General features: G+C 42.5%; 1 protein-coding gene across 1 annotated transcript in view; it reads left to right on the top strand.

Moving 5' to 3' along the window:
• Window positions 1-24,471, top strand: part of trpc7b (transient receptor potential cation channel, subfamily C, member 7b) — an 84,626-nt gene extending 60,155 nt beyond the window's left edge. The window contains exons 8-12 of the mRNA XM_033632462.2: window positions 13,316-13,511; window positions 17,421-17,642; window positions 21,353-21,433; window positions 22,465-22,540; window positions 24,169-24,471. Of these exons, the coding sequence (XP_033488353.2) occupies window positions 13,316-13,511; window positions 17,421-17,642; window positions 21,353-21,433; window positions 22,465-22,540; window positions 24,169-24,308 (715 nt within the window). The 3' untranslated portion in view covers window positions 24,309-24,471. The remainder of the gene's footprint in view (window positions 1-13,315; window positions 13,512-17,420; window positions 17,643-21,352; window positions 21,434-22,464; window positions 22,541-24,168) is intronic.
• Window positions 24,472-25,029: the final 558 nt, after the last annotated feature.

Below are 25,029 nucleotides of genomic sequence, written 5' to 3'. Positions count from 1 at the left end.
TGAGTTAAAAGGCTGTAGAGCTGGAAGATAACCCCACATATGGTCATGGAAAAGCTCCAGTGCTGTTCATTAGGCCATCACATGAAGAATTAATTAGGCTGACAAAAACAAGCATCTGATTTCTGGTGTGTTTCTGTCAAGTTTGTCCGGTGACAACTGTCATTAGCAGATTTTATCAGCTAATCAGCTTACAGTAGCTCCATGAGTTTCTTGAAAACCCTGTCCCTGGCTAAAATTGTAATGTTTCCAGCCCACTTCCCGTTAAAGAGGTTGCACGTAACACTTCTTACACAGAGATCTTGTGCAAGGGCCACGACAAAAGCCCTTCATTACACCAGCTTTGCCTTATACAGAGCCCAACAATGCCAGCATAATGCTGCCCCAGTGTGTGATTTTAGACAGTATGCTCCCATTCAAGAAGCAAAAGAGGCATGACAGGTGTGAAATTTAACACAACAGCATCAGCCTGTAGTGTGACATATAACACCAGCAATAACAAAAGCATAATGTGGCGGCTGATCTCGACCTGTGCTCAAAGGGTAAGGAGCTTCGGTGACCTCGTTGTTTTCCCAATTTGCTGACATTTTCAGCTGCTTTTCTGCTCCTTTGAGTTAGCTGTCAACTGCTATCAGCTGCTGTTTTTTAAATCTCAAGGTGACACATCATCAAAACATTACACCCATCCTGTCTATGGTCCCCTCCTGCTGGCTGACCCTTTTACAGAGACTTTGATTTGGCACAGTTACTCTGCTGTCGGCTTAAAGGCGAGACAACTCTGACCCCACGTTCCGAAATCGTACCTTTCGGCAGGATATTCCCACCTTGGCACAAGCTAGGAAAGTTAGTCTTCTCACCAGCCAAAGATCCATGTAAAATAGATAACAACAAGGAATCAGTAATTGCAATTGTCATAGTGTAGAGGTTGTAAGCCCAGGTATTATAAATATACATCCATCTATTTTCTGTAACCGTTTATCCTTTTAAATGTAGAAGGGGTTGCAACCCATCCCACCTGACATTGGGCGAGAAGCAGGGTACACTCTACGCTATCCTATCACAGGGCTGGCACATAGAGACAGGCGATCATTCATGGTCACATTCACACCTGCGGGCAATTTAAAGTCACTGATTAGTCTAACCTGCATGTCTTTGGACTGTGGAAGTAAGCCAGAAAAAACAAAAGCGCCCCAGCTGGCCAGCAGGCTCAGACCTGGACCCTCTTGCAGTGCGGCAACATGGCCAACCACTGCATCCCTGTGCTGCCCAGTATTACAGCTGTGATAAGGAAAATGTATCATCAGCTTATTTCTTTCTGAGTTGAAGGTCATGTGTGGAGGATTTAGTGCATCAAGCTGTGAGGTTGCAGATTGCAACCAGCTGAATACCCCTCGCCTTATGGCTCAAAATGTGTATGGGAACCTATGGTGGCCTTCAGATAACATGAAAATATCAAAGGCCCTCTGCAGAGCCGGTGTTTGGTTGGTCTGTTCTGAGCTACTTTGAATACATGCTGATACAACATGGCGGGCTCTGTGGGCGAGGACCACAGAGGTCTCATTCTAAGCTAAAATTAAAAAAAAGAAAACACAATGGTTCTTACTTTCTGGTGATTATACACAAATGAAAACATAATTATAATTATTTCAGGGGGAAAGGCTTTGAGGATATGGACTCAGCATTGAATTTGGTGAACATAACATTTGAGTAATAATATCACAGGTAATCAGTTTGGCTGAGGTTGTTGAATTGTAAACTTGCACAAACCTTTGTGTTCTTGGTTTTGGAGAAGCTAAAAAAACAACAACCAATCCTTAAAAACTCAGTGAGTGTCACCTTACTGTAGCCTAGGGTTGGGCAATATAACGACTATCAAGCAAGATGTAGATTTAGACAATACCGTTTATATCGATATAGGGTGAAGTTGCGTTACAAACCACATACCAGAGTGCATCCAATCTCTCTCACACTCTCTGTACAGCTCTGCACCACTCATTCACTCATAAGTTCTCCAGCAACACTAAGAGAGATGCACAGATGCTCCTCTGTTTAATCTGTCTGTTAATTGGTCTATAATTTGCATGCTAAATCATTCTGTGAGATGAATGAAGTTAGAGCAGTAGCACACGTACAATACTGTGGGCCTTTTCCACTATTATATTTGGCCACGCAGAGTCAAGCCATGCTGCGCTGATTTGCGTTTCCATTGTCAGTTTAGATGCGCTGTGCCATGCTGAGCTGCGCCAAAGATGGACCTTCTCCGGAGTAGGTACAAAAGCCGGACTGCCCGCCCTCAACTGGTAGCATTGACGTCTCGCTGACCGCAGCCAGTCAACCTGCAGTGTGTGTTCATCTCTCAGGACTTTTGCAGCTTCTTACTGAATCTCTGTGGTTTGGAGTTTAGTTTCTCTCCTGCGTCTCCTGCTTTATTTTACTGTTTCATGTTTGCTATCAGCTGTATTAGAAGTTGTGTGAAGTTGCTGTTCGAAAACTCGACATTTCCTTATTTTGGTGCTTCACAATAAAAGTTTTTACATAACAAAATAATGGGGGACTTTAACTGTGAGGAATATATAGGAAGGAAAATATGTTTATTATAGAATTAGTTAAACTTTGTTAGCCACTTTTCTTCAATAAAGGCAAGTCTAATAATACAGCAGGGAGGAAGAGTAAAAGTAGGAACAGCCACTGTGAGATGTTGATGAAGAGCTGCAGACAACAGGCTCTTACTGCACCTCTGCAAACAGCTCCCCTCCAACAGGTAAACTTCTGTTACCTGCCCTGCTGCGGAAAAACACACGCAGCATAAAATAACAGGGGACTTTAGCCATGGATCAGCTTACAACTGAACATGTAGCCCATGTTGTAGAAAATACTGAGGTATACAGTGGTGGAAAAAAGTTTTCGGACACCCCATGCATTTGTGAAATATTGCATTAAGAATCACTCTTAGGTCTTCAAGTGCAATTTCTTTTAGTGCAGCCACAGCCAAAATACTAAATAAATCCTAAAAAAGCCATTAAAAACTTAAAATTGATTGGTTCCATAAAAATACATAAGAAATTTTGAGTATTGGGTCATTTTGGTACCAGTGATGAAGGTTGTTCTTTTTATTAAAAGACACAATTTTTGTTGCCAAGCTTCATGTCTACATAAAGCCAGCACATTTGAAAGTTCTTCAGACACAAAAATGGCTAAAACAAGGAACCTAACGCAGGAAACACACCTGAAGATAAAGATTCTCAGCCAGGAAGGGTACAGCTGCCGCCAGATAGCCAGGAAGTGCAGATGCAGTCCTTCAGCAGTTGGATACACTCTGCAGAAATACAGACGAACCAACAGCTTGGAAGACAAACCAAGATCTGGGCGTCCAAGGGTTTCTTCAGCAAGAAATGACCGCATCCTGATCCGCATGTGCAGGCAAAACCGCCGAATGACATCACAGGAGCTTCAGCAGCAGTGGTCAAACCAAACTGGTGTCCAGTGTTCCACCCGCACTGTACGTGGCCGACTTTTAGATCATGGCTTAAGGTCCTACAAGGCTATCAAGAAGCCCCTGATCAATGAGAGACAGAGGTTAGCCCGGCGTCGTTGGGCCCAGGCACACAAGAACTGGACAGCCAGGAATTGGAAGAAGATTTTGTGGTCAGATGAGTCCAGTTTCCAGCTTTATCTTCCTCCTACTAATGTGAGGGTACGCAGAAGGCCAGGTGAAGCATTATCTCCAGCATGTACAGTACCTACTGTCAAGCATGGTGGAGGCAGTATCATGGTTTGGGGATGCATGAGTGCTGCTGGTGTTGGTCATCTCACTGTCTGTGATGGCACATTGAACTCTACCAAGTATTGTACCATTCTCGAAACCCACATGCTCCCTTCTGCGCGTGCACTGTTCCGTCGAGGTAAAAACTGGATGTTTCAACAAGATAATGCCCCTTGCCACACATCCAAGGCCAGTAGAACTTGGCTGCAGGATCACAGTATCCAGGTCTTAGAGTGGCCAGCTCAATCCCTGGACATGAGCCCCATTGAAAATCTGTGGTGGATTATCAAAAGGTCTGTTTCAAAGCATAAACCAAAGAATTTAGAAGAATTAAAAGCAGTAATTCAAGAAGAATGGGACAAGATTACCCCTCAACAGTGTGAAAGGCTCGTGGGGAACATGCCAGCCAGGATTAGAGCTCTACTACGTGCCAGTGGCAGAACTACTAAATATTAATTTGATGATGTGATGGTTTATTTATTTTTTGTTCAGTTTTGAACACATTCTCTGTTATTTGTTGACTTTGATACCGACAATGTTAAGAACTGACATATTGAAACTGTCAAGAATTTAGTTATGTTAGTTTTTCTTGTAAACAATAAACAAAAAAATATAATTTGTATTTGTTTGTATCTGTCTAATGCAGCCACACCTTTTGAAACACAAAAAAGATTTTTCCACAAATATTTCATGATAATATTTGAGATTGTGTAAAATTTTAAGGGTGTCCGAAAACTTTTTTCCACCACTGTATATTGTGTATCACCATTCAGCCTGAAAATACAGAGATATGAAGTTTTGTCCATATTGGCCAGTGCCACTGTAGCCCCATGCACACTGCTTTAACATGTGGAGAGCTTTGATTGAACAGTTACTGTTTTAGGGAAGAGTTTGAAGAAAGGCCAATTAACAGTTTAATTCATTAACAAAAAAGCTATTTGCTCATGTGATTTCCCAGCTGTTTTCCTAGAGGACTCATCAGTGTGACTGGCTTACATCAAACATAACAGCAGCCAAACTCAGCGGGACACAACAGTTTGTGTTGCGGATTTTGAAAAGATCAAGTAAGTTTTTTATTTGATTAAAGCTGTCTTGAAAAGATGAGGACAACCCAGACTAAAAGAGAGACAGAGAGAGACAGACAGTGAGGGAGCAAGCAAATTAAAAAAAAAGAAGTTGATGTCGTCCTTGATTCACTATCAAAACACTCTTAATTGCTCGTCTTGTGGTGTTGTATTCCCTGCTTAATAAGATTTCTCTCGCAACTTGCCTGAAGACACGCACCAAAACAGCATCCTTTTGCATTGCTCTCTTTTTCGCCTCATTTTGTGTCCCACCGCCTGTCGCACAAATATACACACACTCATAAACAGGCACACTCGGGAGACACACACATCAGTTTTTCTTCAGTTCCCACTTTCTCTTTCCCTCTCCGTCTTTTTGTCTCTCGATCAAACACACACATATACAGTACACATACAGGCAGGCAGCAAGCAAGCATCTCTAGGGAGCATTCATTCATTAAAACCCGAGGTCACCATGGTGACAGCTCCTTTGGTGCGACCGATAGAAAGTTAAACTCAATTTAATATTTGAAGATGTTTCGTCTATAGTTGCCTGTCTGTCCGTCTACTTGTCTGTCTGCAGGAGGGGAGAGGAGATCGAGGAGGAGAAATTTAATATCTTGCTAATGACTGAGGGGCAGAGGGAGAGTGACAGAGCAGGAGGCTGGGTGCAGCCGTTCACGAGGTCTACATTTACATTTACATTCAGCCTTTGTGAGAATATTGCCGCAGATTAAACAAAGAAGAGAAATATATGAGAGTGGGGGAAACAATGAAAAAATAACAGTATAAATCATAAGAATAGATTGAGTGACGGAAAAAGCTAAAAGCTGTTGGGATGAAAGATGGAAAGGGGTGTGTGTGTGTGAGGGGGGGTGATTCATAGACAGATATAAAAGCAATAGGAATAGGAATATAATGAGAAAATTGGTGAGAGAGATGGTGAAAAAGGAATGAGAGGCAGAGATGATAGTGAGGGAGAGAGGAGCTAAGACAATGACAGAGACAAACTTAAAGCGTAAAGCAAGAGACAGAGAGTGCATCTCTGGAGGAAGAGGTTGATTTGGGCCTGCTGGTGATTGGGTTTGCACTGCTCCTGCAGAGACGAGGTGACTCACCAGTCCCCCGCACACACAGATGCACACAATGCTGTATGTGGTGTCAGTCTATACAGTATGTGTGTGGTAGAGGAAGAGAGTAACAGTAAGTTCTTTACTGCCAGTGTCCTGCAAGGGTAAGGGTGTGTGTGTGAATGTGTGTGTGTGCGCGCGAGCATGTGAAGGTGTCATGCTGCGTGCAGCCTATTGGGAGCTGTCACTCTTAATAAGAGATAATAACACACTGTCCATCTCTGTCTCCAGATGCCCACTGTCCCTGCTGATTCACTGCCTGTTGTGCAATGATGTTATAAAACACACACACACACCAGTTTGAAATGAAATAATCTCATTCTCATGTCGTTAAAAAAATCGTCCATCATCCCGCACATCGAGCATCTCATAAATCTCAGTTACAGCTTATTGCATAATACACACATGACCAGTACCTGAGCTGACATTAGCGAAAGACAAATTCAAATTTTATCAGTGTTGTTGATCTCCAAGGATACATCTTAGATTTTTCATAATTGCACTTCCTCCCGGAGAGGCATCTCACACAGATCAAATAAGCAGAAAACAAGCTGAGCAAAACAAATGATGGTGCACAACAGCACCGGCTGTTGCGTGCGTCAACATTATCCAGTTGGGAGGAAGACCCTCTGCTCTCATACTTGAACGGTTGATTTGCAAAAACAGATATTTTCCTATTTATTTTCACAAATCATGTTTGTTTTTTTGCACTCCAATCAAACCGGTGGCAGTGTAATCATTTTAAGACTGACCTTATCTGTTTATTTTCGACTGAGCTCCTCACTTCTATCAATATTTTATCTGTATATAATGTATAGAAGTGTGAAGTGTAATATATGTAGCTATACTGGTACATTGGTTAATTGTATAGTGCTGTAAAGAGAGCTTCACTTCCAGTTTCACTGCCAGCGCATAAATGTCACATACACATCTTTGGACGTCAATATGAAACTACCACTCTGCCCAGGCGAACAGATGAACAGTGTGTATAAATAGCCAGCTACATGGTGAGTGTGTACTTTTAATTGTGTGAGTACATTTGTCCCTGCCAGTGTCTGCTTTAATGGCACAATAATGTTGCCTGGAACGATGCCCTTCATCATTATCTACACTCACTGTGGGGTTTTTTTGTGGGTTTTTTTTTTTGGAACATAAAAATGTAAATCGAGCGAGCATTTCACACGGGTGGGAAGGAGAGCCGGGAGACAGAATAATTTGATTAAAAAGATAATTTGGATGTAATGTAATAGCGACCAGATAATTGTCCCCCTTTTTTTATTTTTTTTTTTATATTTCAAAGCCAAGGAAACACATTTCTATCTTGTAAGAGAAGCTCCCGATAAGTGACGAGGCATTATTTAAAGAGAGGAGGCTCAAAATAACAGCTTTTCAAGGCAAGGCCACCAAAATCACCTTCCTCAGCTCTGTTGATAGGCTGGTGGATGTGTGTGATGTGAATAGTGAGTGAGAAGATGGGATTGTTGATACCAGCCTTCGGTCGCTGTTAGTCTCACCGTCTGTCTGGTGTCTGGGAGCATCTATTACAGCAACATAAAGAGGAACTTCTGCTCATGCTTGTGAATGTGTTTCAGTTTATACACGTCTCCGGTGTAAATCTATTGCGCTTACAATAGTGACACTGTAATGTGCATGTTAAAAAAGATGCTTATTTGTCTTGTAATTATTAAAAGTCATATATACAACAATCAGAGTGTGGGATGGGATTGCCTGCACACGGCTCTTACCTCTGAGAGCACCTCTGTTATAAGCAAACATGAGATGACAGAGCTGAAATGGCGGTGGCAAGCAGTGCTAGTTGATCAAACAGCGCTAACAATGGCAGCAGAGCTAACGGTGATAATTGGCATTATGAGGGGCAGCCTGCAGGGGGGACCAGATGGTGGGCATTATGCAACCCAAACCACAGAATAAATGTTGGCATTGTATGTTTCTGCAAACCATGGATATGTTACATTTGTATGTTTCAATTTTCAATTCTCACAGATAAACACTTGGTTAGAGTGAGGAATACGTCATCCTGCTTTTTTTGTTTGTTGGTCTTGAAGAGTGGTCAGCTGCTGTCTGCGGCTATCGGGAACCATCTTGCCTAGATGTCACACCATCCACCATCCCCTCCCCCTCTTTCTAATGACAAACTTAGTACACATACATGTAATCTGAATTAAAAATCTTTAGAAATTTTGATATATGTATGAGACATACAAATGAAACATATCCATGGTTTGCAGAAAAGTATGATGCTAACATTTTATTCTGGCGACTGGGCTGCGTTAAACCTCCACGACAATGCCATCCCAACCCACAAGTGGCACTGCTCTTGTGCACAGTACAGAGCAGCAGCGATTAGCTAGCTGTTAGGAAATTAATAGGAAGGGAGGGTGGGGGAGGAAACGGTGAGGGCGAACAGTTTCAAACGGAGGGACTCGTGCATGTAGGTAACAGAGAAGCTCCAATTATTACACGCACAGAAATACATAGAAAATAGTGGTTTGCTGCTACATCAATTCCCAAATCTTGAATTTTTAACACAACCTTTATTAGCTATCACAAGAAAAAGATATCAACACAAACACCAGCAATCAACAATAAACACATCTTAGTTTTCACAAAAAAATGAAAAAAAAAAAAAAAAACAGAACCAGCAAAGTAGGGGATACGGCGCATTCTTACACCAACACATGACCAAACAGGAGTTGGTCTGTTTCAACAGAACATCACACATGTTTGTTGCCCCATACGTCCATAAATCTATCCACATCTCTCACAGCACAATAATAACTGCAGTCCAGTCTTTTTCTGGCTTTGAGCATTTGAATGAAAATAGCTTTTGCCATTTTTGCCTGACCAAATAACTGTATTCTGACTGTATTTGAACCCAAGAATAAAAACCTGCTGATAGAAGACCTCACCAAACACTCTGAATAAATTCCATTTTGTGTTTTTAATTTCCAAATTCTTGTATACAGAAACTTTAGGTAACTTGATGAGGTGGTGTCAACCAGTTCAAATATCATTCTGATTCACAAAAAAGATGTTTCTATGTCTACTTCCTGGAGGCAGTATGTACCAGTGAAAACTTGTTACAAAGCAAACTTGCACATGATGCTAAATTCTATTTAAGCATTTAAAATCATTTATAATTAAGTCTCGCCCACTTCAAATCAATGAGAACAAAAGACAATGAGAAATCTGAATTTTGAAGTAACCAAAGCTCTAAAGCCCCTTTCCCACTGGACAGAAAACCCACTAACACCTGCTGACATGTGGCTTTTGTATTTAATGGGAAAAGTCACAATCAGCATTCACTCCCAGGACAAATGACTCTGCAGTAGTGACGGGTATTTATCGGCTCCAGTTGGCTCTGGTCTATTGGCAATGGGAAAGCAGACTATCACGCATTTGACCAGGTTTTCCTGTGTTTAAAAAACCTGCATACAAGCACTAACTTTGGTGGGAAAAGGGTACATGTCAGGCAGAAGTGTGTGTTCATGTAGGACTCCATCACTGATTGAGAACCCATGTTTTCAGGGACCTTAAGTCTAGGAGTGTAATCGTAAGAAATTGATGCTAGAAAGCGTGTTTTTTCTCTCTGTTCACAACCCCACAAAACCAATATTTCACATGCAGGTTAGCGGTGATTCTTGGCATATTATCATAAGGACATCTGTTATGTTAGCAGCTGAGCAGATGATGTTGAAATTTGTAGAAATCAATGAAAATGGGATGTCTTTTCTATGTGAAAGCATGTTTGAAGCGCATTGGAAAAACCATGCATTCAGGGGTTAAAAGCAATAAATACATGGTATGTACTGACCATTCATCACGACATTCAGCTGAAGTTCAGGGATGCACAAGGAATAGTGACTCAAGGCCAGTCTGATACAAAGAGTCATTCAGGAGATGTGTCTCTAATGAGCAACAACAATGAACAAAATCATTCTATGCTCAACGTGATTTACGAAAAGACAGTAAAGGGTTTAGTCATTACCGAGTTTCATCTGTCTATCTCTACCTGGTGGAAGAACTCAATGTGCTTGTAATGTTTTCCTCGAAAGCAATGTATTTTTCAAGGAAGTGTGATGGATAAAGGCACAGCGTGTTCTCAGATGTTTCGCAGCTCAGTTAGAGAGAGACAGACAGAGAGAAAGAGAACACACACAGATCTGGTCTTGAAAGTTAAAGAGTGTATTTACTTTCTGCCTAAAAGGTCAAAGCTGAAGTAGAGGAGTCTCTGGTTTCATGTGTGAGTTTGAGAGAGAGGAGGGGAGAGTCTGTGCCTGTGTGTGTCTGTCTCTGTCTTTTTATGTATGTGAGGTTGTGTTTTTTCTTCTCTCTCTGTGCTTTCACCTCGCGCTCTGCTTGCCAATGTAACTGTGTCTCTTTGAAAGACATTAAGCTGGAAAACACCCACAGCCTCAGACCAGGAACCTATAGATCTTCTTCTTCAACAGCCTCTTTCCACTTCCAGCCCCTCCAGCAATCCAACCAGGTGGCTTCTCCCTCCCTACTGAGCCCCCCCTCTGTCACCTCAAACCCTTGCTTGCCACTCATGGAATATTTAACGACAGACATGCACCTGAATGTCAATGCTGACAGGTCTTGCAGTTTTATGCTGTTACCTCGGGTCAGTGTCAGAGAATCAGCAGAAATGTGACTGTGGACCTCAGCAAAAAAGACCAATACATTTTTTAACTGTAACAGAGTTTGATTTTTCATATCTAATTGTCAGGAAGAAAAGGAGAACTTTGTTTTTCAACCACAACTGCTGTCTGGTGTTCAGGGTTTGGGACTGATCTAGGTACTTTTAAGGGTACTGACCGAATTATGTCAAATTACTACCAAGTATCAAGACACAGTAAATCATTCAGTGCCAAATTTTAGTACCTGTGAGTGCATCTGGGTGAGAATAAGCGCTGATTTTGGCTGTGACGTGGCTGCTGCTGATTCTGGCCACTTTGATAATGGAGAACAGAACAAAAACAGGTCACAGCCGGTAACATAGCGCAGTGGTGCCAGAAGCCTTCCTTGTGTCTAGACCGCAAGCATATTTTTCATTTGCACGTCTCATGCAACAGATAGGTTTTATATCTGCACAGCTGTCTGCACCGGCTCTGTGCAGACTCATGTCTAGGGCCTGAAGCATTTACTTACGCTTAAAGTCTATTGTTACCCCCATTACAGGTCTCTAGTATAAGAAATGACAGGAATTGAGGTACAGGAGAACTTACTACAGAAGTTCGATATACAATCTATATTCTCCCACCTCACCCTTTCTCAAGATTGGCCTCTTAGCTATCACTTACAAGGCAGGGTTTAAGCTCCAATGTCACAGTTGTGCACACTGCAATCAATATGTCATTTGACATTTCCAAAGTATCCACATGTGATTATCTTCACACCTAGCACACCTTAAGCCCGCCCTCCATCTGACTGGGCTTAACCTGAGCGACTGGCTAATTAGCGGGGGAAGCAGGCAGATAAAAACAAACAAAAACAAATGAAAAAATTAAAGAAAACTAGTGTGGTGTTTGCATGTTCTAGCCGTGTCTGCATGGGTTTTTCCCTGGGTACGCCGACTTCCTCCCACAGTCCAAAGACATGCAGGTTAATTGGTGATTCTAAATTGCCCATAGGTGTGAATGTGAGTGTGAATTGTTGTCTGTCTCCATGTGTCAGCCCTGTGATAGTCTGGCGACCTGTCCAGGTTGTACCCCGCCTCTCGCCCAATGTCATCTGGGATAGGCTCCAGCCCCCGCGCGACCCTCAAGAGGATAAGCGGCTGCGAAAATGGATGGATGGATGGATGGATGGATGGATGGATGGATGGATAGTCTACCATAAGGGCAATACCCGTATCTTTTTGCCGCTTACTAGCTCACGTGCCAGGGCGGACTGAACAAAGAAAAAGACCAAACCAAATCAAACCAAACAACGTAAACCTTTTCATGGCAAGAGCAGCTAAAGGACCATCGATGCTCTGCAGAGACACAAATGGATACTCTTAAAAGCACTTCACTACAGAATAATAAAATACACACAGATCAAGTGTTAAAAAGCTACATGACTAAAATTTAAAATACCTGGTATGTCAATCTACTTTCTTACTGGCTACCAGCCGCCTTCAACCCAGAAGGGAAGCAGGTCTGAAATGCATGGATACAATAAATGTGAAAAGCATTCCAGTCTTCCCAAAACGCCAGCATGGGATGAGATGTGCACCTGTCTCATCCCACCAGCCTGAACCAACGTCACAGCCTGCGTTCCTCCTCTCTACATTAATGGTGCCACTACCTGGTGCACCTTCTTTTTTCCTCCGTGCCACCTGTCACACTATGTTTTCAGCAATATGCACATAAAAATGAGGTTGATGCCCAATGAAAGACACCGAATAAATATATCTATCTGCATTTTGCACAGAGCCAGAGAGCAGCACACTTCCACAGACTCTCCTTTCACGTTTGCCCAGCAGCAAAAAACAAAACAGGAAGTTTGGACGTAGTTTTTATAACTGACATGATATTGCTTATTACAGAGAGAGTAAAGTACTCAAAAAAGTACCAATGGGTACCGGCACTGAATTCCAGGTACCAGTACTGGTACCGGTATGCGTTCATATGTGAACAGTACCCAACCCCTCTGGTGTCTCTACATGATCAGTCTCACAAATTTCATTTACACTGACATTCAAATTAATTTGGGGAAAGTAAACTTGGCCACCATGAAAAATGTCCAGTGTCTTCTGAAAGAGTTTAATGAGCCCCTGGTTTTAAATGTTTCTTCATTTATCTTAATACATACGGCTTTGACAACTCCCCCAAAACAAGCCCTCATGCACGTTCATTTTAAGTTATGACGAAGTGAAAAACAAATCCTTATTGTTTCTTCATTAACTGCAGTTACATTTCAGCATTTATTTTGTGTAAAGGGCAGCACAGGACACGGCTGCAGGCTTAATGAACTGACTTCTATAAACCAAACGATCTCTCAAATGCTGAAGTTGAGTCATTTCCTGATATTTTCCGGTTCTGCAGGAGTCAAACATGTTTTCACGTACGTGTGTGCACTTCATGTGTGTGTTTGCATGTGTAGGTGTGTGTGTGAGAGAGACGGATAAATGGGATAATGTGTTCAGATTGGACATGACTCATCAGTTATTTCATCAGTGCCACCTCATAAACCCCACGACATTAAAATGCATTTTGTGTGTTTGTATGTGTGTGTGTGTGTGCATGTGTGTTGTTCAGTGAGAGAGCAATTAGCTGCTAACACAGTGGGCTTTTATGTGTGTATTCACTGTCATGTACTGTTTCCTTACTGCCACATCTTCTCTCTCCCTGCAGAGTGGAGGAGAGTTTCAAGACTCTCTTCTGGTCCATCTTCGGGCTGTCTGAAGTGATCTCTGTGGTGCTGAAGTACGACCATAAGTTCATAGAGAACATCGGCTACGTGCTGTACGGAGTCTATAATGTGACGATGGTGGTCGTCCTTCTCAACATGCTCATCGCTATGATCAACAGCTCGTACCAGGAGATAGAGGTACATAAATAGGACGGTCAGTCAATACAGAAAGGGTGTGATATTGTCAACAAGTCAAAAAGGATCATTGTTTGATCACCTCTGAGCCTGCAGGAGAATTAGAGTGGGTTGAAATTACCAAGAGACTTAAAAAATCAATACAATGGCAACAAATAGAAACAGAATACAAAATAAAAGCAGGAGTCTCACTGAGAAGTTGTCACAAAAAGAACTGAAAAAACAAGAAGTAGAAGTAAGTAAGTTTTTTTTCTCCAAGGTTTTCACAGTTTTGTGGGTATTTGTAAACCCTCTTTCACACACAGTTCCCTGTAAATTACTGGGATAACCTTTCAGACATTGCTAGTGATTTTCACTGTTCACACATTCAGAAACATTCCAGTCTTGTGCCTTTTCACACTGGCCATGACGCTGTCAGAATAGAAGGGGCAAGACAGTTCAGCAGATGGCCGTAATGCAACACTTTGCATGCCAACCGCCATAAAATTCAACAGACGAAGAAGGTGGGGTGATGGTGCAAGGCTGTTAAATGAAAGCTGGGAGACCATGTCATATCGCATCATATCATATAAAACAATTGACCTATGGCTAAGCAACACCCCCCCTCCACTCACTCGGACAAACTATCAACATTCAGTGACCAGCGCTATGGCAGCTGTCACAGTACACGGCATTTCGCAGGAGGCAACTGATGATTTTTGGGGACATAACGATCAGATGTCATTGAGAAGTAACCAAAAGGTCCTAAACTACACATTGGAGGGATATATTCATCCTTTTATTGTTGAGAAGGTCGATGAAAAGCTTAAATTACAAGCCAAAATTTACAGGTCACAGTGTACGCTTGTGAACCACATCTCGTTGCCGTCGCCATCAAAGACAACAAGTTAAAGTGCCACTGAAGTTAAGGTTTTTGGCTCAGAATATGAGAAAAGGATAACGGCCTTTTTACCATCTTTACCAAGAGTGTCTCTCTGTTAGTTTGGTGCTACAGTATTTACACTGAATCATTCAGCATAATGTTTACCAACCTTTGTTATCTCTGCGATTACAGATAAATTAATGAAGCTAAGCTCCAGCAGTAAACGTTAGCTTAACTAGAGCCCTCTGAACAACAGCTAACAATGATGTACGATCACCAAAGTACAAAAACTAGAACAAAATAGGCTAATGAACTCCCAGCAAACAAGCTGACATGATGAACAACGCAGGAGCTAACGTTAGGCTAACTTTAGCTAATGTTAGCTAGAGATGTTAAAGATAACTTTATATTTCTTTCCAGCAAAGTGACAATATGTTGCCTCAAAGGGTCCATGTCACTGGTCCGACAGCCCATTGGTCCGACATCCCATTAGTCCAGCGGTCCGCGGTGCTGAACAGCTCCCGGCGGGCGTATTTCTACCTTGATGGTGCGCCGCAACCGGCTCTGGGTCAGCTGGGAAAGACTTGAGGTGAAGCAGGCTCACAGCTTATGTGTTTGCCACTTTCTTTTTCATTTTAACCCACACCATGATCTTTTCCTGACCCTAACCAAGTGGTTTTTGTGCCTAAACCTAACCAGACCTTAACCACAGGGCATCATGATGATTTCGGAACGGACTTCGGAACAATGGGTTTAATATGGTCGAAACAATGGGATGTTGGACCAATGGGCAGTTCCCGCCTCAAACACAATGTTGACGTACCTTAAAACAGATAAAGACATCCTTGTTAATCTTATTCACGTTGAGTTGATGTTGTGGTCTAACGTTACCACACAACTTTATCCAAAGGAGACACTTTTCTCGGTTGAGATGTGGTTTAAAGTGTAAAAAATACACCTCGTCGCCCAGCCTCTCAAGATATCTTGTGTCGGAGTTGCATGTATCCCATGCACAGCGTTTGACCATTTTTAAACTTCAAATCTCTGAAAAAGCTTATAACACCGAACAAAACTGACTTTCTGTAATGCATTTCAATGGATGTCCAGGCAGGGAATGTCCAAGTATAGGGAATGGCTATACACACTGTGATTGGCTCATCGCGTTTGAGGGCGGGGCTTAGCCATAGGTCAATTGCTTAATTTCACTGAGACATCGGCAGATGGCCTTGAGTCAGAATATATTTTATGCAAAAAGTAAAGGTATGGATGAGGATTCTGCAATTATTGAAAACATAAATAAATGAAGCTTTGAGTTGGTTCATGCAGGACAATGGAGGTCATATGCCCCAGCTCAGCTAACAGCCAGCTGATTGGATCACTGTTTCTTATCAGTCTCACACCAATCACAGCTCACTCCCATGCAAGGTGGTCCATTTAAATATGGCTTCCTACTCACTGATCCCTGCTACACTAATGCTGCCACATACCACTGCTGCTGCTGCTGCTGCTGCTGGCAAAGCTTTTCCTTTCACCAACCCAGTCTCCACCTTTCTAATTCAGAGTCCTACCATGGCTCTAAGGTTAAATGGTATTTTATGTCTTGCTTTGGCCCACACTTGTATACCTGGGGGGTTTCCTGTATTGCTCTCCCTGTTTTGGCATAGCACTCTGTTTGAAGCCCTCAGTGCCAGGCATAACTGTTTTTCAGTTTGTTGAAATAAATGGGTAAATCTATGATGAGAGTGTTGCTGACAGAAAATGTTATATTGTATGGCCACTGCCCAAAAAGTTCTGTGAGGAACGCACCCAAGGAGGCAAAAAAAAAAAGTGCATCCAAAGAGCTCCTGATCAGACAGCATCACTTTATTGCTAGCATAGTCTGCTGTAAAATCTCCAACATCACAGCTCCGGTTACACTTTGTATGTGTCACACCCCATAGCTCCCATTGGGTCAAAGCCTCTGTCTTAGCCTTAATTTAGTAGCCTTGGGGCAAGGCTGGATGTATGTGTGTGCGGTGCAAGGCGTCTGTTATTATTTCAGGAACATGACCAGTGAGTAGATGTTTTTGTCCAGTGCCAAAACACACAGAAGAACATGTGTTGCTTGTTCATTATCAAATCAACTGCAAAAGCACTAGAGTAAATGCTAAACTGTAAAGAGGTCACAGATTCAAATCCATAATCAGCAAGGTCTTGTTATTGGTTCGCTCACCCTTTATGTGCTTGTTCCTCCAATGTTACTGCTTTTATTCTCAGCACAGTCGTGCTGACATTTTCCTTGGTAAAGTACTAGAGCCCCTCTTACACATGCACTGCAAACATGAAATTATCTAGACATTACCTGGAGGAGCTGATTGTATCGGACATTAAACAGACTTTTGCTGCCAGCTCCCTAGTATCAAGTCCGTGTAATCTCCGATTGAGCCCATGTGTGAAATAGAGCAATTAATAGTCCAGAGAATTCCCAGCAAGCGAGTGTCATTGCTGATGATGCTTCCATGAGGCTTATGCGAAACCGGAAGAAAACAAACATCCGAGGGTGAAGAAGAAGGGTCATTGACACAAAGACAGCAACAAAAATGTCTAGAGAGATGAGGAGATTCGATATTTTGTCGGTAAGGGCGGAAGCCAAAATAGTCAGACAAATTAAAGGAACAGCAGGAGACTTTGTTGTTTATTAGCAAATAACGAACCAGCTACATGAAGATGATGTAATCTGCATCATATCCTGCCTCCTGTACGCTTTACGCAGGCGCCACCCCTCATCTAAACCAGAATGTTTCCAGTAGATGAGAATGCATCTGACACAGACATTCTCCTGTTGTGTGCTAGATATGTGAAAGGGAAACTCCTGACAATGCCCTGACTTGGGAAGCTTGGGAAATTTGCAGTACAGATCTTGCTGAACATTGACCCCTGCTCCCATTAACACATGACCCAAACATTTTAGGGAAAGACTGCATGTGTGAAAGACGTTTAAGTCTTCACTGGTCACCAACCCTTCTTGTTTCAAATACTCTCTGCCTCCGTCTGTCCGTTTGTCTCTGCAGGAGGATGCCGACGTCGAGTGGAAGTTTGCCCGAGCCAAGCTGTGGCTCTCCTACTTTGACGAGGGCCGCACCCTGCCCGCCCCCTTCAACCTGGTTCCCAGCCCAAAGTCCTTCTACTACCTTGTCCTCCGCATTAAGTCCTGCCTGATACGCCTCTGCAAGGCCAACAGCCGTCGCCATAACAACGAGCTGGAGCTGGGCATGCTCAACTCACAGGCCAAGGTCAGTGTCGGGAATCATCTCATTCCTTATCCAGTGATGAATTGCAGACATAAACAAAATAATATTTTGCTATTTTGGATATGTTATCGTATGTGACAGGGAACAACTAATGAGCTGATATTGTTTTTGACATTGTGAAGATGATTAACCAAGTTTCAGTAGCGACTAAATAACAGACTCTTTCTCTTCATATCAGTATTATTATCTCTTCTAAATGCTTTGATTGAACTATTCCTACATTTTCTAGGAACTGTGATGCGAGCCAGTAATTACAAGCTAATTATGAACAGCATGCAATTTGTTTTTCTTGCCTTCCATTCAGCAAATTATTACTGTTAACAGGAAAATGGTATTATGAATTGACATTTACAAAGAAAAAGCAAGTTATAATCAGCAATTTAGATCAGTTCCATTCAGTTTTTTCTCTTTGCTTTTGTGCATTGTTTTCTTTTATTTAAAGGACATTGTGCTGCATTAGCTGACAAACTGTTTACCATACTGATTACTGTCCATCCAGACGTTCCTCTTTTGCAGAGTCCTCATATGGCTTCAGTTAAAGAACTGTCTAAATTGGAAAAAAGGGCAAAAGACAAGCTCACTAATTGCCTGTTTACAGTTTACAGATCAACTGTTTGTAGCATGACTGTCAATTACTGGCTCTTCAGCATGTATAGCACAAACATAGTCCTCAGATGGCTCCATCATTAAGACCCAGGAAATACATGAAAATCCCACCGCACACCTGGGATGCAACTTTAGCTTTGCTCACTTTCTCCCCCTCAAGGATTGTCCATCTAAATAAAATCACCGTAATGAAAAGAAAGTCTCACATGAGGGAAATAGCATAGGCTGTTTAACAGAGAATCAGTCTTAGCGCTGGTGTTGTCCGCAGGCATTTCCTCCATCTGATTCCTCAGCTCAAATGGCTCACCTCAGTGCCTCGGCAAGGCTATTAGTCAGGCCATTGGATCTTCCCGCATCTGCTCAAATGCCTGTGCAGGTTTCAGATGGGGACAAGATGGGTTACACCCTGCTGCCTCCGTGAGCTCCTGAACTTCTCTGCAGCTCTGACAGTTTAAACTGCAGAGCCAAGCAGGTGCGGCGAGAGATCGATGCAAAAGCTCACACTCGACCACGGTGCGGTGTCGAGAATGTCAAGTGAGATACGGAGAAGACAGCGTGGTCTTTCTGAATCAGTAATTTTTTCCTCTCTGTCTTTTGGTCCTCGTGTCTTATGTGGGATATCGACCGTTTGAGAAAAGTGAGGCGCTTAATTGAAGCTAATTGTGTTGGTTTCAAAGCAGCATATGCTCAGAAAGATAACAAAGTTGCAGTTTGTGAAATGGAAAGAGAAACTGACTGAGCCTCTGGTTATGTATAATTTAAAGAACATTTGTATATGGGTTTGATGAAAAAAAAAGTAAGCTGTAGTTCAGTAAGAATTTGTACTGTGTGAATATGTCATATATGTCTTATATATTTACTCCGTCACATGTATTCATTTCAGACTAGATCACAGAGTATGCAACAAAGTCAGTCTGGCTTTGGTAAACCTCTGCACAAAAGATCACATCCACATGAAGCTGAAGCAGTACTTGCCATCTGGTTGTGCGGTTCAATAAAGCAGTGAGGAGATAAAAACGTTAATTTGCCTCTTTATTGCAATAATTCAGAAGGTGTTCTCTGTTTTACAGAGTCATAATAAAAGGACGCATTTTGTTCTTTCAGAGAGCACAGGATGAGTTTCCCTGCAAAATGAAATATATATATAGAAAATCAATGAGAGCACAAATGAATGTAGCTCTGAATGGTGTCTTCTTTGGGTGACTGTAGTTCGTAAATGACACCTATTCCAATTGATTCGCTGGTAGTACATAATATGGGTTTGTAGAGATGTCGTATCATGAACTTGAGTATTTTTTCTGTTTTAATGTACAGCATTTTAGAATGAATGTTTTTAATTTAGTACAGACACATTAACTATTTTTTTCCACATATATACAGTATCTTGTATTTTCACAATTTTAAAAACTCTACTTGCTTTCAGAGAGAACTTGAAAAGGCTTTAACATTGAAAGCTAATGTGATTTGGCTTTAGCTTAAAGGTTTGTCAGTTATTCTACAGAAAAAAACAAATATTCCCATGTGTATTATTCTTTATACAGGGACAGTTTACCCCCAAATCAAACATACATATTTTTCCTCTTACCTGTAGTGCTCTTTATCAGTGTAGACTGTTTTGGTGTGAGTTGCTGGGTGTTGAAGATATCAGCTGTTGAGATGTCTGCCTTCTCTCCAATATAATGGAAGTAGATGGCACTCAGCCAATGCCCCAGGAAGTGTGCCAGGCTTTGAAGACAATTTTAGTAGTAGCTTGTAGACTATTTTCCATTGATTTACACTGGGAAAGAGATGTCTGTAAATCAGTGGATACATTTTTAGCATCATATCCCTCATGAAATGACCCATTTTCTGATCAGACTTTGATACATTTGGTCCAATAAGATTTTGGCAGTGTAGCGAAGCCATTAACGGAGCGCTAAACTGAAAGTAGCTGGCTCGGCTGGCAGAAGTCTCTAGTGCGCCTGCCCTGTGTGTCATACAGTCTGGAAGCAGTGCTGATCATCAATTTTATACAACTGCGGTTGAACCGTTTTGGTTTCATGTACCACTGAGCAGCTTTCATAGGGATGAATGGGGCCCACCTCCAAAGCTAGATCCAGATCTCTTTATACATCCATGCACTTTAAAACTCAACAGCTATTTTCTTGCTACCAAGATACACCCACCAACTGTATCACTGCGCAGAAGGAAGCATTCATCTACTGTTAGCTAACCAAGCACCACTTCACTAGCTAACATTACAGCTCAGCAGAGGAGGACACTGTTGATGTTTACATAACGCACGGTCACAAGCACAAGCCTCTCGTCCATGAGTAGATGCACATTTCCTCCTAAACGGTGATACGGCTGGCGAGGGTAGATCGGTAGAAAGAAAATAGTTCCTATATGAAGCTGCTCACAACAAGGTCTGTGGATTATCTTGAGTAAGTGGGTCATGATTTCTGAAAAGAGACATTGCTGCATTGCATTCTTGAGTTTTTCAAATTTATTTTTTGGTGCTTTTACTCCCACTAGCTGAGTGGCATCTATTCAATTATAGTAGAGAGACGGCAGACATCTCTACAGTCAATATCTCTCAACACTGCAACTCACACCAAAACAATCTAGACTGATAAATAGCACTACAGGTATAAAGAAAAATAGGCGGTTTGATTGTGGGGTGAACTGTCTTTAAACTTTTATACCATCCCCCTGTTATATTAAGGTATCTCCATGCCCCTGCAGCTTTAGTGCATATACAATAGCAGCTAGTTGCGTGTGTCCACACTCAAGTTAAAACTCACTTTGACACAGCAGTGCTGAAATAGCACACAAGCTACAAAGCAAGGTCATGGACGTGGAAGGCATCTAGAAATGAGTTAATAGAGATTCACTCCGGTCAAGTGATGCCATGGAGTCTCTTGGCCCTCTCTTTGAAGACATCTGTGAGCACTAGATACAAAGCCCTGCCTCTCAGTGTTGTTTTGTTTTGGCAGTGTGTTGCCTCCTCTAACACCCTTTCCAAACGCTCCCATTATAAAAAATCACTCACCCATGAAATGTGGCGTTAACACTGAACTGCCGTCTGTATCTCACTGTTACAACAGGATGAACGCCACAGGACTTATCCACGCCCAGGAGAGGAGTTCATCCCCAAAAAGTCTAGGAAACACCCGACCAGATACCAGGTAAGATGGAAGGAGAAGAGTGGGTGGAGCAAAGATGAGACAAAGCAGAGCCAGAGAACCTTAGGAAAGAACGACGGAAAAGGAAAAAGAAATAAAAGGGAAAAGAATAAATAAAATGAGAGAGAAACATTCAGGAATATGGAACAAAATAAACATATAGAAGCAGAGAGTAGCAGGCAAAAGGATGATAAGGGATGATAGGAAGAGAGATAGAGGGAGAAAATCAGAGGGGTTTAAGAGATGAAGAGAGGCTGATATGAAAGACAGAGGTAAGGAAGAGCGAAGGAGGGAGGAAGATGAGGCAGAAACAACAGAGAGGAAAGAATTTTTCAAGAGTTGGGATGAAAGGACATCGACTGAAAGGAAGGCAGGACTGAAGAAGTGACTGCGAGTGAAAGAGGGAGAGGAAGGATGGCAAAAAGAGAAAGAGTAACAGAGCAAGGCTGAGAACGGCTCTAATGAGCTGTTTGAGGGAGATCGAAAGCAGGCACTCAGTAAATGAGCTCAAAGTATCACGCTGAGGAGAGAAGAGATGCTCTCCTCCTGAGTCTGCCCTTCACCTTTTCCCTGAGGGGAATCTAACTTCCTTCACTGGTCCACTGCGCTTTCTCTCTCAGCTCTCCCAGTTTGTGTTGGGGTTTTGTTTTTTTGGTATAGTTGTTGTTTTTTTCTGTTTTTTTTCCGGCACCAAAAAATCACGCACACACCAAGCATTGCGACTTTTTTTGTATGTGTGTATTATGTGTGATGACAGGTATAGACTCATATTCAGAGTGCCTACATGCAGAGATTGACTGCTTGAGCCTTGGCAGCAGCTGCAGGACATCCCTACTGGCTTCAGATCAATACTCATACATTTCACACACAGTCTCCGAGACACAGTGCTTTTCTCCACCACTGTCTGCAGGATTGTGTGTGTATGTGTGTGTATGTAGGCGCGTATGCACGAATGAGGATAAATACGCCGCGCACGGTCACATCACCTCATCACCCTCTCTCTATAATCTTCTCCTTTCTCCTCCTCTGTATAGAAAATCATGAAGCGCCTCATCAAGCGGTATGTGCTGAAGGCTCAAGTGGACAGAGAGAGCGATGAAGTCAATGAAGGTAAAACTCCTTTCTTCATTAAGGCCCACTCTCGTTTCGTAACTCTTGTCTCAGGGCATGTGTGTGCATGAGTGTATGGACTGTTAGGACCGTGACACACCAAGCTGACAGTTAGCTGTTGGTTAGGTTTGGGCCGTCAGTAAGAATCTGTCGCCCTAGTGTTTTGCAGTGTCTCCTGCCGTGTTGTCAGTGGTCAGCGTTTTTTTTTTGGCCAATTCAGCATGTTGAATCAGCATCAGAGACAACAGAGCCTGTCTGTAAATTAAATCACTCTTAATTGGCACAAGCAGAGAAACAGAAGTGAGGAAAGTAAACAAATGACTTGTCAAGAGGGCATGAAATCAAAACAAACTTGTTATATAAGATAAGATTATGTTTTTAGCCACTGAGCTCTTATGCCTGGTTCACACTACACAACATTTTTGTCCATTCCGACAGTCATTATGTCAGATTAGGCGATCATGGAGTCGTAAAATCTTGCCGTGACTTGGCCAACAGACATGACAGACTACACGCTGGTCCACCTCCAATTATCGCTGGCTGTCTTTCACGACGTGTGTGATGTCATCTTGTCCTATTTTTATTATTATCGCTATTATTTCAGTCACTGTGTCTGTTCATGTGCCAGCCAAAATGTTATTGTTGTAATGTAAAAAGCACCACCAGATGGCAGAAGCTACATTTGTAGTACCGCATGCAAACTAGGAAAGTCACCAAATCCTTGGGATGTTTCACAATAAAAGCCTTTTTAGAAAATGAAGGAATTCTTTCAACCGAAAATATAATGGGCTTTTAATTTTAAATGGGTACAGGAAGTGTTTAGACTGAAATGACAGCGCAATGCAATAACTTTATCAAGGCAAATGACAAAAAGAAAATCAAACATGCTAGACTTTCTGTCAGGGAGTCACGAGGCATCCCAGACGTGGCGCCGGTTGTCGTCTGCTATGACACACTACACGATATAAAACTGGATTATCGCGTATGACACTCATTGTCGTTCACAATCCAAGCCGACACTGTACGATGCTGTGTCAGGCTAAAAATCAGGCTATCGTGTGGTGTGAACCCGGCACTAAGCACACACAATACACAGTAAAATTGTTCTTTTAACATCTGGTTGTGTTGTTAATGTGCCGACTAGCTAACTAGCATCTGGAATCTGTCCTGTCGGTCCTCTGGTTTCCCTTTTTGAATGACGAATCCATACTACCGCCACCTGCTGGTATGGAGAGTTATTTCCTCTCACACAAGTGTAGAACACGCGCGCTAGTTGGCTGTTAGCTGTAGTCTTTGCGGTGAGTTTAAGTGCAACTTTTTGGCCGTGACACAGGCGACGAGAGGCAACACAAAAGTCGGCCTTCATCACCACTAGTTCTCTGATGTCAGTTTTGTGTGTCTCAGACTTTACTGAGGGACAATAAGTAGGAGTGACTGTGTGTGTGAGCTAAAGTCCATGAAATGAGGTCACACTGTATATCACTGTATTGCATGGCTACATATACTCACACGTGTCAACCATAGCACAGTCTCTTGGCCTTGTAGATGAGTTCTTACCTGCATACTAGTCTGCATTTGCTCAGGTTCACGCATCCTGATTGTTGCGTCCATGTGTGATTGTGTTGCAGGCGAGCTGAAGGAGATAAAGCAAGACATTTCCAGTCTCCGCTATGAGCTCCTAGAAGAGAAGTCCCAGGCCGCTGGAGAACTGGCTCTGCTCATCCAACAACTTGGCGACAAGTTTGGCAAGAACACCATGAGACACTGACAGGACTCACAAGAAGGAGAGAGAGGGAGAAGGAGGGAGGGAGGAAGATGTGAAAGGGGGGTGAAGTCAGGAGGTGGGGGCAGAGGGCAGGGTATTTTTAAGACCTTGATAGGGGAAGAGGGAGAAAAAAAGGAGGGGAAGGAGGATGTTTACGGGATAAAAAGGGAAGAAAGGGGAAGAAAAGCTTGAGAGAAACAAACTGGGCACAGAGTTGCTAACTTAAAGCAAAAGGCAAGTGTTTTGTATATGCAATGACCAATTAGGGAGGAATGTGAAAGGAAGATAGCTATGACTGCAGGATCAAAGGGTTAGAGGTGAAGTAAACTCAGTCAGAGGGGGTTTGTCTTGACAGTTGAATTCTAATTAAAGGCGATGTCTTGCGGGAGTGAGAGAGGAAGACAGAGTCTTGCAGGTTGGGTGAGAAAAAGAGGGAGACGAATGAGGAGGAGAGCACAAGCGCCATGAGATACAAAGAGGCACCACAGGGCAGAAGACCGAGGCAGTGCAATGATGAGGGCCCCCACATCCGCTGCCAAGAGCTATCAGTGCATCACCAACTCGGAGGAGAGAGAAAGAGGGAAGCCCAGAGAAGGGATGACACAGAGAAAGAGTGCTGGAGGGTGAAGGGGGGGACAAGAAAGAAGGATATCTGAAAAGAACTGCCACTGTTATGTTACACCAGAAAGGCAGGCTTTGCTTCTATGTCTTCACTTTGTCAGGA

Source organism: Epinephelus lanceolatus, chromosome 7 (assembly GCF_041903045.1).
Source record: "Epinephelus lanceolatus isolate andai-2023 chromosome 7, ASM4190304v1, whole genome shotgun sequence".
Taxonomy (NCBI): domain Eukaryota; kingdom Metazoa; phylum Chordata; class Actinopteri; order Perciformes; family Serranidae; genus Epinephelus; species Epinephelus lanceolatus.
Note: the sequence above shows the minus strand (reverse complement) of the source record. Positions and strands in the feature narration are given on the sequence as shown.